The sequence below is a fragment of the Bombus vosnesenskii genome, unplaced genomic scaffold, assembly GCF_011952255.1.
Source record: "Bombus vosnesenskii isolate JDL3184/JDL3185 unplaced genomic scaffold, Bvos_JDL3184-5_v1.1 scf7180000014162, whole genome shotgun sequence".
Taxonomy (NCBI): domain Eukaryota; kingdom Metazoa; phylum Arthropoda; class Insecta; order Hymenoptera; family Apidae; genus Bombus; species Bombus vosnesenskii.
In genome coordinates, this window is record NW_022883387.1 from 12803 (window position 1) to 28343 (window position 15541).

At 39.8% G+C, this 15541-nt stretch overlaps 1 protein-coding gene across 2 annotated transcripts; it reads right to left on the reverse strand.

The window, feature by feature from the left end:
• Nucleotides 1–11764: 11764 nt before the first annotated feature.
• On the reverse strand, nt 11765–15333 carry LOC117239762 (translation machinery-associated protein 16 homolog). 2 transcript variants are annotated; one of them, XR_004494524.1, is made up of 4 exons: nt 12358–12468; nt 12096–12240; nt 11871–12011; nt 11765–11804 (listed from the first exon to the last, which is right to left on the reverse strand). XR_004494524.1 is itself a non-coding variant. In XM_033505583.1 (3 exons), exons 1-3 carry the CDS (start codon nt 15241–15243, stop codon nt 12138–12140), a joined length of 240 nt encoding a protein of 79 aa, XP_033361474.1. In that variant the 5' UTR covers nt 15244–15333; the 3' UTR covers nt 12101–12137. The 2 variants fall into 2 exon arrangements, 1 of the variants encoding a protein (XP_033361474.1); XM_033505583.1 differs by lacking the exons at nt 11765–11804; nt 11871–12011 and adding an exon at nt 15199–15333 and having other exon boundaries at nt 12101–12240; nt 12358–12449.
• Nucleotides 15334–15541: the final 208 nt, after the last annotated feature.

The following is a 15541-nucleotide window of genomic DNA, read 5'->3' on the forward strand; positions in this document are numbered from 1 at the left end:
ATTTCCGAAACCTACAGATTGCTTCCTCAAATGGCGAATAACTTCCGCAGAACTTGTTGATTTTGTGGAATACAACCAAACGAACTTTGTGAAGGCATCAATCGCCACGAAGATATACCGGTACCTTTTCTTCGTAGATGGCAATGGTCCAAGATGATCGACACGATAAGTGTCAAATGACAACTCCTCCTTGTCAATAGGGTTCAGGAACTCCTCTCGTTTTCCTTATTTTTTCTCCGCAAGGATACAATCGATGCAACTCTGCACTACCTTATCCACCTTCTCGCGCATGCCCACAAACCGATAGTCCCTTTTTAATAACGCTTCCGTTTTAGTGATGCCCAGATGGCCGTGTTCGTGAGCTCGTCGAACCACTCGAGTCTGCATTGACTTTGGCACGCCCAGCAATGGTATCTCCTTTATTTCTTTGTACAAAACTTCGTCCTTTGAAACGTATCCGCCAGCTTCGTGCTGTTCGATGTTGTCCCGGATCTACCGCAGATTATCTTCTTGCAAATGCGGCTTCCTTAGCCGTGCAACAATCCTTTGTTCGTCCTCGTCTAGCAGCATGACCATGAGCAACGGATTTCGACTTAGCGCGTCGATGTGCAGTATGCTCCTCCCTGGCCTAATTGAATTGCTCTAAAAGAATTGCCCACTTCGCAACACGCTCTGGTCCTTCTTCTCCTCCTTTCTTCCCTTTTTCTCCTGACCTCCATCTCCCTTTCTTTAGAAAGCCGGCATTTCATCGCCTTTGTGCAGAAATCATAAAACCTATCTCAAAACCGCTCCTCCGCGGCCATCTTCTCAACGGCCCGGTTCTCCAATTTAAAGTCTTCACCGATCGCGACCTCCAACTCCGTTCTCTCCTCCGTCCATCTAGGGCACCAAAAGAGCACATGTTCGGCGTCATCCAGCACCGCACCACAATCCCAACAACTGGTGTGCGACTCTTTGCCGATCCTATGACGGTACCAGTTAAAGATACCGTGTTACGTAAGGATCTGCATCTGTATGGTAGTTGATCTTCCTCTTTCTTTTGCAGAAGATCAGCGGATCTTCTACCAGTCTCGTAGTTCAATTGTGGGGTTGTGGAACGCCCACTCCAATCTCCACCTGTCCTCTGCCTCCGTCTCCAAATCCTTCATTTCTTCTTGCCCAACATGTGCCATTTCTTCAGGGCTCTCGTTGATCCGCCTCTTCACTCCATACTGCTTCCACCGCAACCATGCCTTGATGTAAATCGGCATGCTACCGGTAAGCACACACAGACCCCCATGTGACACCGTACGGTAGGCGGTAGACATACGGATCAACGCCGCCCTTTATGCCCTTCTCATGATCGTCCTATTTGTTTCTCTTCCCAGGGAGGAGGCCCATATCGGTGCGTCATATAGAACCACAGACTCCCAGATACCATAATACAGTCTCCTGACTAAATCGTTGGGCCCGCCGACGTCTGGGAGTAGGCTCCGTATAGCGCCCAAGAACCGTTCCGCTTTATCACAAACTGCTTTGAGGTGGGGGAGAATCCCCTAGCACTATCCAACACTACCCCTAAGTACTTCACAACACGGCTAGTGGAAATCTCGCCCCCATCCCCCACGTCGAAGTTAAAAATCGTCGGTATAGTCTTCCTTGTTAAGAGGATAACCTCCGTCTTCTCCCTGGCCAGGTGCACTCCAGTCTCGCAGCACCACCTAGTGGCCAAGGCTATGATCGCCTTTATCTTCTCATTGACGCCGTGGAACCCTCAGAGCTTGAGTAGAACCGCCAGATCGTCGGCGAACGCTACTGCTTCGGTATCCTTCTCCCGGTCCAGCGCTTCCAGCACCTCGTCATACACGAGATTCCACAGTAACGGTCCTAAGACCGATCCCTGCGGAACCCCCGTGTAGACGTTCCTCCCTACGACACCGTCACGACAGTGTATCAGTATTCTCCTCTCAGCCAGATAGTCCGCTAACAACTCCTGTAGCCGTCCCGGTAGCCGTCTCCTTCGATCCTCCTCCATTATCCTCTCCCACCTTAGAGTGTAGAAGGCGTTCTTCACATCAAGGGCGACCAGAACACACGCCAGGCCCTTCCTTCTGCACTCTTCAGCAACTGCGACCGTCCTATCCAGGGCTTCAAGAGTCCCCCTCCTTTATGAAGAAAGCCATACTGGTCCCTATGAAAGAGATCCAGACCAACGCTCCTTTCGATGAGCATTTTCAGCGTGTGCTTCCACACCTTTCTCAACGCCGACAGTATGCTAATCGGCCTATACGCCGATGACGTCGCAGGATCTTTGCCAGGCTTGGGTATTAGTACCACCCTAGCCTATTTCCATACCGCCGGTATTTTTCCATAGGTATTAATTCCGTTGAGCACTGTCAGGAGAACGCTAGGCTTTTGCTCCGCCAATATTCTCACTACAGTGCCAGGAATCCCATCCACTCCAGCCGCCTTCCTGGAATCGCATTTCCCAACGGCCATCCTCATGTCTACTTCCTCGATGCCTAACCCTCCTTCTTCGCCAGGTAGGATCGATGTCTCTTCCTGTGCAGTTCGCTTCTTCCAACTCTCCTCCTTGCTACGCCCGATCGCCCTTTTCAGCCGCCTCCTAGCATCCTTGAATTCGGCCACCAGGACCTCGGCATCATCCTTGCGGGCCGCCACCGCTCGCTGGGCTCTTTTTCTAGCTCTTAGAATTCGCTCCTTAACGTAGCGAGCTCCGCTCCACCAATAGTTGGCGCTCCTCTTCGCACTCGCCGCGTATCTCCTCTTCAAGTCCACGGCACACGTATGCTCCAGACTCATGTGCAGCCCTTCGCCGCATGCCGTCTCGTCAAATTTAAAACCATTTTCGTCATAGACTCCGTCATATTTGTTTAAAAAACCCTCTACATCCATCTCTTTTGTCAAATATTTAAAGGCGCCACCCTCCACTCGCTTAATATTATCCCTAAACTTATGCTCAATATAAAAATGGTCAGAGGCTGAGTACCAACCTAGGACCCTACTCCCCCTCCAACTCAGCCTTATTCGTCTATTAACACTAAGTATATCCGGGAAACTAGTCCTTTCATTTCTCAGAAAGGAATAGTTTCCCGTCGTCCTAATAGGTATAAGCTCGTTCCTCGTTGTAACGTCCAGCAGACATGTTCCCCTACGGTCCGTCTTAGACCCCCCCCCCCACCGAGGATTTTGCATTAAAGTCACCGGCAACCATAATCGCCGGTGCTCTTTTTCTCCCCTTCTTTATGATCCCTTCCAGTTCCTTCAAATAATCGTTGAACTGGCCCTTACTCTTATTAGAGGAACAATACCCACTGACGCAAAATACGTCACAAACCCTGAACCCTACAATCCCTACATTTCTTATCAGGGTCTCGCTTGCCGCATGTTTTCCATTAAACAGGGTGACCCATATCGATGCATCCCCACCCTCGTCATTAAACCAAAATGGCAACTGCCTATAGGGCTCGGAGATGACCACAATGTCCACCCTGCTTTCGCATACGCACTGCATCATTAGGTCTTGCGCAAGCCTGCATCTATTTAGATTTATTTGTAGAACCCTAACTGGGCCCCCGTCTATTCCTAACACCTAAACGCTCCATGGGGCACGCCAACGAACCCGTTACATGCCTTGCATTTATGCCACCATGTTTCAGACACATTGCGCATCTCGGCTCTTTATCACAATCTCTCATTATATGCTCAGCGCTGCCGCTCCTCCTACACAACTCCCTGCCATGACATGCAACAGTACACCCTGCCGCCACATGCAACAGTACACCCTGCCGCCACATGCCCCAACATGTGGCACCTATAACAACGCCGAATATTAGCTAACTGCCTTACAGAAGCTATCGTTAACCCCGTTCTCAGCCTCCTCTCTCTCGTCACTAGGCACTCCACTCGCTGGGCGGACCACCACCGCCTCTTGCGTGCCCCATGGTGCCGCTTTTATAGATTTGACTTCTATATCCGCATTCTCCTCAATTGCCGACTGCGACCTGATCTCGTCCACCAGCTCTTCTTTGCTGGTGGGGGGATCGATGTTCCTTATTTGTAGGGTCGCCCTGTTCACCAGAGCGGCCACCTTCGTACTATCACTCAAGGCGGCTCTCAATTTGGCCGCCTCCTCGCTAACCACCACCGTCCTATCGAATTCAATTAGGCCCGCTCTCGTCCTACGGACCCCCGTGGCTCCCTCCAATGAACTCCTCACCTCCATTATCCTCTTATAAACATGAAGCCATTCGCAACCTTCCCTTCCTCCACCTTAATTAGAATGGCTTCCTTCCTCCTCCTGTTCCTTGGTACGCTCTCTCTTCGGCACCAACCTGCCGTTTATTTCCCGGACGCACCATCGGGGTAGCTTGCTCTAAGGAAGCTTTCCTCTTCCTCTTCCTTTTTTCTACCCTCATCCACCCTTCGGAGTCCTCGCTGAAGTCATCCCTTATCGCTCTGTTCTCCCTCCCACACGCCTCGGCGTATGTGACCTCTCCTCTTCGGGGCCTCTTATACTCCCCAACTCTCATAATTTCAGCCGGCGATACTATCTTTCTTTTTGGGTATCCGCCCTTAGCTATCGTCACTTCTCTCTTCATCTCTGCCCTGTCTGCCCTTTTTTTAACCTCGACAGGCTCTCTCCTTCTCCTTCTTCCTGTTTCCCTGTGATCCCCACACTGCTCCAAGGAAGACAGGATGCTTTTCATCAGGTTGCCATGTCAGCACATGCCCTGTCACGATCAATCCTTTGAAAACTGCGTTTATGAATTTCTGGAAAACAGCTGGTGAATTGCATAATCCGAACGGCACACTAATAAATTCATACTGTAGGAACTGTAAATGCTGTATATTTCCTGCTACTTTCTCCGACATGAACACGAAAGAATCTATTCTTGGGGTCCAACGTACTGAATACTATCGATCCCTGTGACAAATCTAATTGATCCTCGATCAAGGGTAGCGGGTATCTGTCTTTCACTACCTTTCGATTCAGTCGCCTATAGTCGACGCAAATTCTAGTTGAACCATCTTTTTTTTCAATCAACGCGATCCGGCTTGCATAGTCGGAATGTGACTGGCGTATTATTCCGTCATTCAGCCACATTTTGATCTGACCGTTGACTTCGACCTTATCTTGCGGGGATAACCTTCGCGGTCTTTCATAATCGGGAAGATCATTTTGTAATATTAGATTCATTTCAACCCCTACTTCGAGCGTTTTCTGCGGCTTATAATTTCGAATCAGATTCTCTATCGCCTGCTTGTATTGTATATTCGTGATATGGGACAAATCTACCTCATGCCTCCCCCACTCGCAACTTTAGCACTCAAATACCTGAAGGCTCTTTCTGGGATTCTTCCGGGTATCCTTAATTTACCAATTTTTATTGCCGGGTCTTTAATAAACCAGGTGTCTTTTTCGCTATTACCTGGAACATTTGACTTTTCTCTGCTGATATTTTCATGCCCCGACCTCTCCAGGTATTTCTGAAGCTCGTCTATCTGGCTTTGTGCCGCCCTCGTATTTTCACCAAGCAAGACGATATCGTCTGCGAAGGCCAACACAGAGACTTTGTTCCCTTCATTTATATTAATGCCTCCGATATTCTTTTCGATTACTTCAAGCAGCGGTTCGAGACACAAGTAAAATAGCAGCGGTCATAAAGGATCACCCTGCTTGACTCCTCTGAGAACTTCTACCTCGACCTCTATATTATTATTCGTTTTGATCGTAGTTTTACATCCTTTGTACATTTCATTTATAATTTCAATTATGGGGGTCGGAACGCCTTTTCTCGCCAGACATGGTTTTATAGCTGAATGGGGTATAGTATCGAAGGCCTTAGAGATGTCCAATATTGTGAAAATTCCCCTTCGATTTCTTTTACTATAATTTAAGGCTGCGCTCATTAGGTCAATATTGATTTTACATCCACTTTCGGATGTAAATCCTTTGTGCCTTTGTTGAGAATTGTGGATCTTTGAAGCCGAAATAATGTTATAGGAACATTAAATGTATATTGACAGTTATTACTAAAATAATGATATATTTATTACATGAACGATTCTATATATATTTATCGATTCACACTTGCACGCGTCTCAGAACCTTCTACACCCGACTCTTCATCGACGACTCTTAACCGACTGACTGTTTACATTCCTTTGTTTCGAGACGCTGCGCACACACACATACTTCCACACACTGATATATACATATAAGTATTTCTACTACGCACTTAACTCAGTCCAGCACAGAAAATTACACATATCTCAACACACCTCCTTAATTTTTTGTGCTGCATATTTATAGTGGGTCTCGTTGTAACTGTTTTGAAATCGAGTTAAATAATTTACACTATAGCTAACGTCTAATCTTGTTCCAGTACTAATATATAACAAAGCTCCTATGAGATTTCTATATCTTATATCGTCTAAAGCTGATTGTGCGGGTTCTAAACTTAAGTTTTGTTCCATTGGTGTAAAATATAATTTACTGTTTTCTATATTATAATGTTTCGCTAATGACTCTATATAACTACTTTGATCCAGTTTCATCTCACACTTCTTATTATCGTATTCAATGTTTATTCCTAAGTAAGTCTTTACTTCACCCAAGTCCTTCATCAAAAATTTGTTTGACAATTTTTTTTTAATTTCATCGATTTTTCTTATGTTTTTTCCACATATTAATAAGTCGTCTACGAATAGAATTAAATATATAACATCATCGCTCTCATACTTCATATACAGACAATAATCGCTCTTACTTCTTTGAAATCCTAATTTTTTCATATATTCGTCGAAACATTCATACCAAGCTCTTGAACTTTCACGCAATCCATATAACGCTTTTGATAATTTACATACTTTCCCGCTTTTATCGTCGTAACCTATAGGTTGTTTTACAAATACTTCCGATTTTATAGTTCCGTTTAAGAAAGCTGTTTCTACATCCATTTGCATAATCGTCAAACCATATTGACAACAATAAGATAGTAATAACTTCAACGTTTGCATTTTTGCTACTGGAGAGTATAAATCTTCCAGTACTTCTTTTTGTTGGAAGCCTCGAACAACTAGTCGCGCTTTCTTACGATTATCAGATTTATTCGTATATATCCATTTCAAGTCTAATACTTTTTTGTCTTTTGGTTTTTCTACTAATTGCCAGGTCTTATTTTTCATTAAACTATTCATTTCTCGATCCATTGCTTCTTTACATGAACCGCTGTCATCTCCACTTAAAGCTTCTTCATAGGTTTCATAGGACTGTGTGCACTAACTATATTCACATAAATGAAATATGAGCTCGTTTGACCATATCTTTGAGGTTTCTTTCTTTCCCGTCCTGACCTTCTCAAATTACTTTCTGTGTCCTCAAGTTTTTCTTCTGATTCGTTACTTAAATTTCTCTCCTTTTTTATTGCAACCTGCTCGACCTTTTCGTTTACATCCGAATGTTCGTCAAAAACCTTTTCTGTCTCATTGCCTGGTCCATCTTCTCCTCGAAATCCTACTAAATTATCATCTTCACCTATAAATTCTACGTGTCTTGCAATTACAATTTTATTATTAACTAGTATCCTATATCCATTGTTTTCATAACCTACAAGTATCCCAGTGTCTGCTTTTTTGTCCCATTTCGAATTTCTTTTAACTTCGGGTATTCTTACGAAAACTCTACTTCCGTACAATCTTAAATTATTTATATTCGGTTTCCTTTTTAAAAATATTTCAAATGGTGTTTTATTTTCATATGTGTTTGTAACGGTTCTATTTTTTAAGTACGCCGCGGCTCTAACTATTTCCGGCCAATATTTAATATTCAGCTTTGAATCATGTAATAAGCATCTAGCGGAATTCATGATTGTTCTATTGTAGCGCTCAGCTGTTCCATTTAACTCGTGAACATAAGGTGGGCATGGTTCTACGACAATTCCCTTTTCCCTAGTTAGATTGTACATGCTTTTGTTCATATATTCTTTTCCATTATCGTATCTTAATCTCTTTATCTTTTTACCAGTAAGATTTTCGACTTTGTTTATGTAATCAAGGAAGCAATTGTAAACTTCACCTTTTGATTTCAAAGTATAAATCAATGCACACTTACTGTAGTCATCTATAAATGTCAAGAAATATTTGGATCCATCAAACCCGGTATTATTATGAGGTCCATTTAAATCGGTATGTACTAATTCTAAAATCTCGCGTGCTCTTCTACGGTTATTTTGGAAGGGTACATTTCTACATTTTTAGCATGAGATTCTTGCCTTTCAATGTAACTACTTATCTTATATAAACCATGATCTTTGAATGCTATCCCTATCAACTTTCTGTATTTGTTATATATCTAAAGTATTTCCTGCTGAGACTATCTTATTTTCATTCGTTACTCTCGCATAGCTAATTAAGTTATTATCCATTTCTTTCACGTAAAATACATTAGACATTCTAATTTTAATCCTCCTTTTGTTTACTTCAAAGTAAGTTAAAATTTTTCCGACTTTTGTTCCTTTTAGACTTCTACCGTCTCCTAACTTCACATTTATCGGGTTTTTTAAATTTTCGTACTCAACAAAATAAGAGTCATTATATATAATGTGATCTGAACATCCACTATCCAATATCCAATCTATTTTTCGCGTATCGCTAGTACATACCGTAATTTCATTTTTATTATTTTCGCGCTCTACTCTCGTTAGGAAAGATCCAATTTCTTGGTCGTCGTAGCCCTCGTTGTGTGAATAATTTGCGTCGTGTTGACTTGCCTCGTAGTAGCGTTGTTGCCGGCCTCTGCTTTGTCCTCGTTGGCCAAATCCTCGTTGGCCAAATCCTCGTTGGCCATCCTCGTCTTCTTTGGCCAAAACTTCGTCCGCCGCGACCCCTATTCTACTGCGTCTGATACGCACCTCCTTGCCGTTGCGTTCTTCCATTGTTTGCGCCATTGTTTCCGCCTCTATACGTGTTTGTGCAATTTTTTGCCATGTGACCGTACTTTCCACAGCCATAGCACTTTATGTCCTTTTTTTCGGCTGTAAATACATTTGACTTTGTTCTATCACTTTCTTTCTTGCTACGCGTTTCTCACATTATAATTTTATTTTTCAAAAATTCACAAGTCCGATCACTTTCTTTCACTGAGTCGATTAAGTCACCAACATAGCTCAATGATTCTGGTAGTGCTTTCAGCATGTAGTCGAGTTTTTCACGTTCGCTTACATTTGCATCGGCACTCTTTAATTCATTGATAGTTTTTTCAAATTCCGTGAAAAATGAATTTGATTCTTCAAAGTCTTTCAACCTCATCATGTCTAGTCTACTTCTTATACAAATTTGCACTGCTGTTGATTCCTTCATATACATCTCATCAAACTTTTGCATTATTTTTAAAGCAGTGTCTTGATCACCAACAAATTCTAATTGCTCATTCGTTATACTACTATAGATGTAGTTCATCGCCCATTGATTCTTTTCATCCCACTTATCTTGCGCATCCGTGTCCATTTTCTCTCGTGTAGCCGGTTCATAACATTTTTTACACTTTAGATACATTAATATTCTTTTCTTCCACATTCTGTAATCGCGTCCATCGAATATTTGAACCTTAATTTCGTCGTCCTTTGGCATCTTGATTCGTTTTCTATATTCACACCTTTTTTTTTTCAAAAAATAATTCTCTTTATTATCCAAAATCTTTTTATTTGTTCTACCAATAGCCTTTTTATCTCTTCAGAACTTATTTCCAATTTTTTATTCCTTTTTATAAATCGACTTTTATACATTCACTCCCGGTTACACGTGGTTCCATAACCTTAAATCTCGGCAACCACGATCTTCTACCATGTTGAGAATTGTGGATCTTTGAAGCCGAAATAATGTTATAGGAACATTAAATTTATATTGACAGTTATTACTAAAATAATGATATATTTATTACATTGACGATTCTATATATATTTATCGATACACTTGCACGCGTCTCAGCACCTTCTACACCCGACTCTTCATCGACGACTATTAACCGACTGACTGTTTACGTTCCTTTGTTTCGAGACGCTGCGCACACACACATACTTCCACACACTGATATATACATATAAGTATTTCTACTACTTAACTCAGTCCAGCACAGAAAATTACACATATCTCAACAGCCTTATATTTTGATCTATACCCCGTCTTAGCCGCCCATCGAGGATTGATGAGAAAATGCGGCCTAGAATTGGGCCGATCGTAATTGGTCGCCAGTTCTCGACCATATTTCCATCTTTATTAGCCTTCCATGCGGTCGGAAAATAGGAACTATACCATAATATATTTGTCGGAGATGAAAGAACACCGGAGCCTTTGGAATTTTGGATAATCCCGCAACATTGTAACCTAGAGTCTACTATAGCTGTAAGTGAACAATTGTAGTTATTCAATCCGATTGTAATTGTTCGAGAGTTGTGATAATGAGCTTTGGCTCGAGGCGACAGTCAGTCGCCGAACGTAGCCGCGGTCACAGGATGAACGCTTTGTCTAACAAAGGCATGGAATAATTCTATAGCTCTCCTTAAGAAGGAAATAGTTGTAACACTCGACAGTAAACATTCCAACGGTCCCTGTCCCGTAGCTCGCCACACGCAGACCCTGTTCTTCGAGTAAGATGATCGAGTAAGATCGATCGTATATATATATGTAACTATGCACTAAATTTGAAACGTATGCGATGTATTGAAAGTTTTAAAAGTTTCTTTCAAGTTTCAGATATTTAATCTAAATTAGAGATATATTAGTAAAACATGAAATGAAATATATATATTTACATTATAATTTTTAAACATATTCGTATTTTTAAACATCATTAACTAAATTTCTAAATAATTAAGAATATACTGCTTCTTATTAAATAGGTACGAAATGTTTTTATTAGCGAGAAGCTATTAAAAGTGGTGGTTGACAAATTGTATCTATATACCACAAGTTGACGAAGTATACCAGTAATAATTTAACAAAGCAAATTCTTCACTGCGATCTTCGAGAGAAATTCCTTGGAATTGGAATTGTTGTAACGAACGCAGCTGCATTTATAACATGCGACATAAGTAAACTCTTTTATATACTAAGCTATTTGATTAATGCTAAGTATGTAAGAAATCTAAAAAGCTTTTAAAATCGTATATTTATCATTGTACTATTGATTTTCCTACCATTTCGAAATGTACAACTTTGAGAGTAATTACTATATCTTCGTTCTTAAATAATGGAGCAGCTAGCGAAAAAAATGAAGGAAAGGCGGAGAAACGATGCAGAATATTCATAACGTGCACGTGATTCATCTGCATGTTTCAGTTTTGTTGTATATTTCACAATCGAACATTTTCTTTTCTCTTCTATCGTACTCTTGTATCTTGTGACGTGACTGTTTCTCGTGGGAGATAAGAGCAAGACGAAATGCGGTTTTTAGCATTTCGCAAACAAAAAAGGACGAAACTGTTCGCTTTTCTTCTGTTTTCTTGTTTTTAAATAGAGATGAAAGATAAAAAGACATATCTACAGAATTTATTCTATTTCCATTACACTATTTTCATCTAAATCAATTGGCTTGCTGAATAAATTCTTCTTGTTTACAGGCATAGCTAATAGAGATTTGGATAGTCTAATATGGCTTATTTTCATTCTTTTTCTTAGCTCTAATACTTTCTTTAAATCTTTCTCGCCAAACCTTATAAATTTAAAATTATTCGCACACTGTAATTCATTATTCCAATTCAATAACATTTCACACTGAGTTGCATTTAAAATATCAGAAATTTCTGAAAAATAAAGGAGGGTTTGTACATCAGGATATATTGAAAATAAATTTGGCTGTAATTCTTTACCTATTCCACGTGTATGATATTCTCCTAGTTCTTTCTACTCTAATTATATGTTCCCTCCTAGCATGCTGTCTACTCCTGTTGCTACCTATAGACCTTTTAATAGTAATTTCTTCCATTTCTTCATCATTTCTTGCTACATACCTTTGGATCAAATATAGAACTATAACTAATCACATCTTTAATGTACAATCTCTGTATCATCATGTGTATACATTTTTGTTTTACCTCCGTTTCTAACAAACTTGCAGTTATCTCTGGAGTATAGGGTCACACGCCTGGAATCATATTGTTTCTGATCCACGATATTTTCTCTCCTATTGAATTCTGTTTTATCAAGCAGGACATTTCTGCCTTCTGTCTATTTGATATTCTGAAACAAAACACATTGTCCATTTCCTTCTTTATTACACAAAAGTATTATATAATCATATAAAATAAATGAAATGTACATAACAAAATCACATAATTTAATAGTAATTGTATTTACTTTTTGGCTTTTTTCGTAATAGCGATAGACTTTCTGCTATTTGGGTGTATCATTTTCTTTGGCTTCAGGAATTCTTTTCTCATTGCAGTGGCCTATAAAAGACAACAAAATAAATTAGTTAAAATATTACCATGGCTATGAATTATTTCGATTATCCTAATCATCAAAACTCCAACTCAAGCTATCCGTGTACTCAATGTATAATCATGCACAGGCGAATCGTCGACAGTATCACACGCTTAGAAGCACTAATAGAGTAGACAAAACATCCTACATGCCACAGCTATCGAAACAATAACCAGATAGCAACGGATAGGCGCCTCTGATATACACCCGACGATAACTTCAGAGGGACTAAAACCTCAGTACAAGAAGTCTCCCAAATCAGCGTTCTATACCTCTTTGTTATAACACCCTGAACCGTCACTCTGTTGGATTCATACAATAAATTTTACCACTATATCTAAAGTTTAATTCTTTAACTTATTTGTGAAACGTTCGAACTGCGACTCGAGGAGATCACCGGTGATTTGTCAATTTCGTGATTTGTTGTGTCTCGTATATGATAACAGCAACGACGGCGACGCCTATCGATAGTAAAAGTAATATCGAAGTATACCTTCCTACCATGACATTTCCGGGCTAACAAACTTCAAAATTGGTTTCTTTTGTTTCAAGATATTTTTAGCTATTTTTTTTTTTAATCTTATAATGATAACCTATTTTAAAATGTGCAATATTTGATAAATGTACATTAGTAAAATTTCATACGAAGAAAGTTTTTGGGAATCCGTATTATATTCAGCGAGCAGAAAACGAAGACTTGACGGAAGTTGACAACAATGGAGATAAAAGTCTTTATCGTAATATTGTTTTTATTGATTTTAACGTCAGATGGAACGGGTTTCGACAGAAAACGATCCACCAAATTTCAAAGAGGTAACGAGCAAACTTCAAGTAAAAACGAGCAGAAGTCAACACCCGATTATTATTATTACTGCGACTCAACAGAGTTTGGAGTAGTATTATACAAAAGATTCCGTATTTGCGTTCTTGTTCGCCGTGCGACATGATAGAAATTGATTTCTCTTCCGCTTGTATCAGATGCGGGATTTGGTTGATCCTTTTTCACCGGTCTCGATTATCCTATTTCTCTTTATTCGCCTATTTTTTAAACACAAATATAGATTTTTTACGATTATTTATATTGTTCATGACATCATTTGACGAATTCTTCGAGAACTTCGCAAGGGAACCAAGACATAAATGATATTTAAAATGTTTATAGCAGTTCTGAAGTAAAGAGAAGCGATATTAGTTTGAAATGATGGATCATTTCAATGACTTTATTATTTATTGCCTTAATAGCTATCTACATATTATTTTAGTTGCGTTTTCTTTTGGATCGGAAATGACTATCCTGTGTTTCGTCAATAATTTGTCTTGCTTCTCTTGGTGCATTTCTAAATGTAGTATTGACATAAATGAATTTTTTACTGCAAGAGTTAACATCACTTTTTTTCGACTTCTCTTTTAGGTTACAAGAGTACAAAGCTATATATAGGCCAAAACATGTATGTATCTTTCGATAAAAGATAAATTTTTATTCAAAACCTACGAGACTGCACGCAGATATTTCAAATTGCAGCGAATATTATCACGAATACTTCGCGTTAAACATGTTATATCTTTTAACATTTTCAGAGACGCGTAAACATCTGCAAGCTATTTATCACTTTATTCGATTGCATATTGTAGCGGCATATGAGTCATAGGACGATGCGAATCGAGAGTAACTCATGTTGTTGTTTTGCCTCGGGGCATTGATACCGTCTCGAGGTACGAAACTTGATAATAAACGAACTCCGGACAGAACAATATCGCCGCTACGCGCAACCGTCAACCGAAGTCGAATTTAAATTCGTTAGAGGGAGATCGTTAGAAGAGTACTGCCGATAGTTTTAAATACATTTGACTACACCAAATATCAACTCGTCTCATCACTATATACACCAACGCGTTTAATCAACCTCCACATAATCGAGAAATGATTTCAAATTTGACCCACGTTTCTATCGACTTCGCTTTCTTCTTTATTTTGGAAGAAATGCACATTCACTATTTATCAGCTAAGCGAACTCGAAACGAATGAAAATTCCCAACCACCACGTAGACCAAAGCCTATCAGCCTTTTCCGAACCTGTAGGTTACAACGAGATTCTTAATTAATTAATTCGTTTCTTACAGGCTACAGAGTCTGAGAATAAAGAATTTTTTGACCGTTTTGTTACGACCTATGTTAAAACCACATCATAGGAATAAGATAATAATACAGATCGTAATCATTATATATCTGTACATACTATCAATTTGATTGTGCAATTAAATAACATAATATCAAAAGTAATCAAATGTTGGGATACTTTTGCGCGATAGTGTATATGTGTAAAATAATATGATTCTATAAATTCATTCACAATAAATCAAAAACAATGTTGTGTTGCTTATTCTAGTAAACAATCCAACTATTTAACTGTAAGATATTTGGAAAGTTCATGTAACAAGCATACAATATGCCACCCGGAAGGTACCAACTACGTTCCTCTATGAAATTAGTACAAATGTTTCAAGACTTATATATTATTAACATTTCACGCAACGTTTTTATAAGATACGTTGATCCGTAGAAATGACCCGTCACAGTAAATTTATACATAGATCAGAGTTAGAAAATACAAAAGAACGATATTTTCTCTGAGTATACGAAGTTAAAATGGTGTTGGACGCAAATTAATTGGTTGGAAAGAGGCGCCTTGAAGCGTACTAAAAGAGGTAGCTTACCTCGTTGAAATACCATGGAACGAAACCTTGTTGGGCAATGGGCATTCTGCTGTAGCCTGGAATTCCTTTTGCTCCCGTATTCTTCTTCTGTTTTCCGTGGTTTTGTTACAACACTCGCGACGTTTTCATTCAAACGAACACACAACGCATAAACGGAGAAAAACAAACGTTGAAGGTTGCGTCGCGTCACGCGAATCACTGACGCTACACTTATACGTTGGAAACAGGAACGAAACCGACGCAGGTGCAACACGGGGCCCGTGAAATGTAAACTATCGAACTACGTATAATAGCACACGAAAGTATTTCTATTGTTTGTATATATATATATGTGTGTGTGTGT

Bases quoted from the DNA above. Each gene is read 5' to 3' on its own strand.
- LOC117239762 (XM_033505583.1), bottom strand. From the start codon at position 15,243: ATGCCCATTGCCCAACAAGGTTTCGTTCCATGGTATTTCAACGAG. The intron at 12,450-15,198 runs GTAAGCTACCTC...TGTCTTTTATAG, and splicing joins TTCCATGGTATTTCAACGAG to GCCACTGCAATGAGAAAAGA. The intron at 12,241-12,357 runs GTAAATACAATT...GTTTTGTTTCAG, and splicing joins ATTACGAAAAAAGCCAAAAA to AATATCAAATAGACAGAAGG.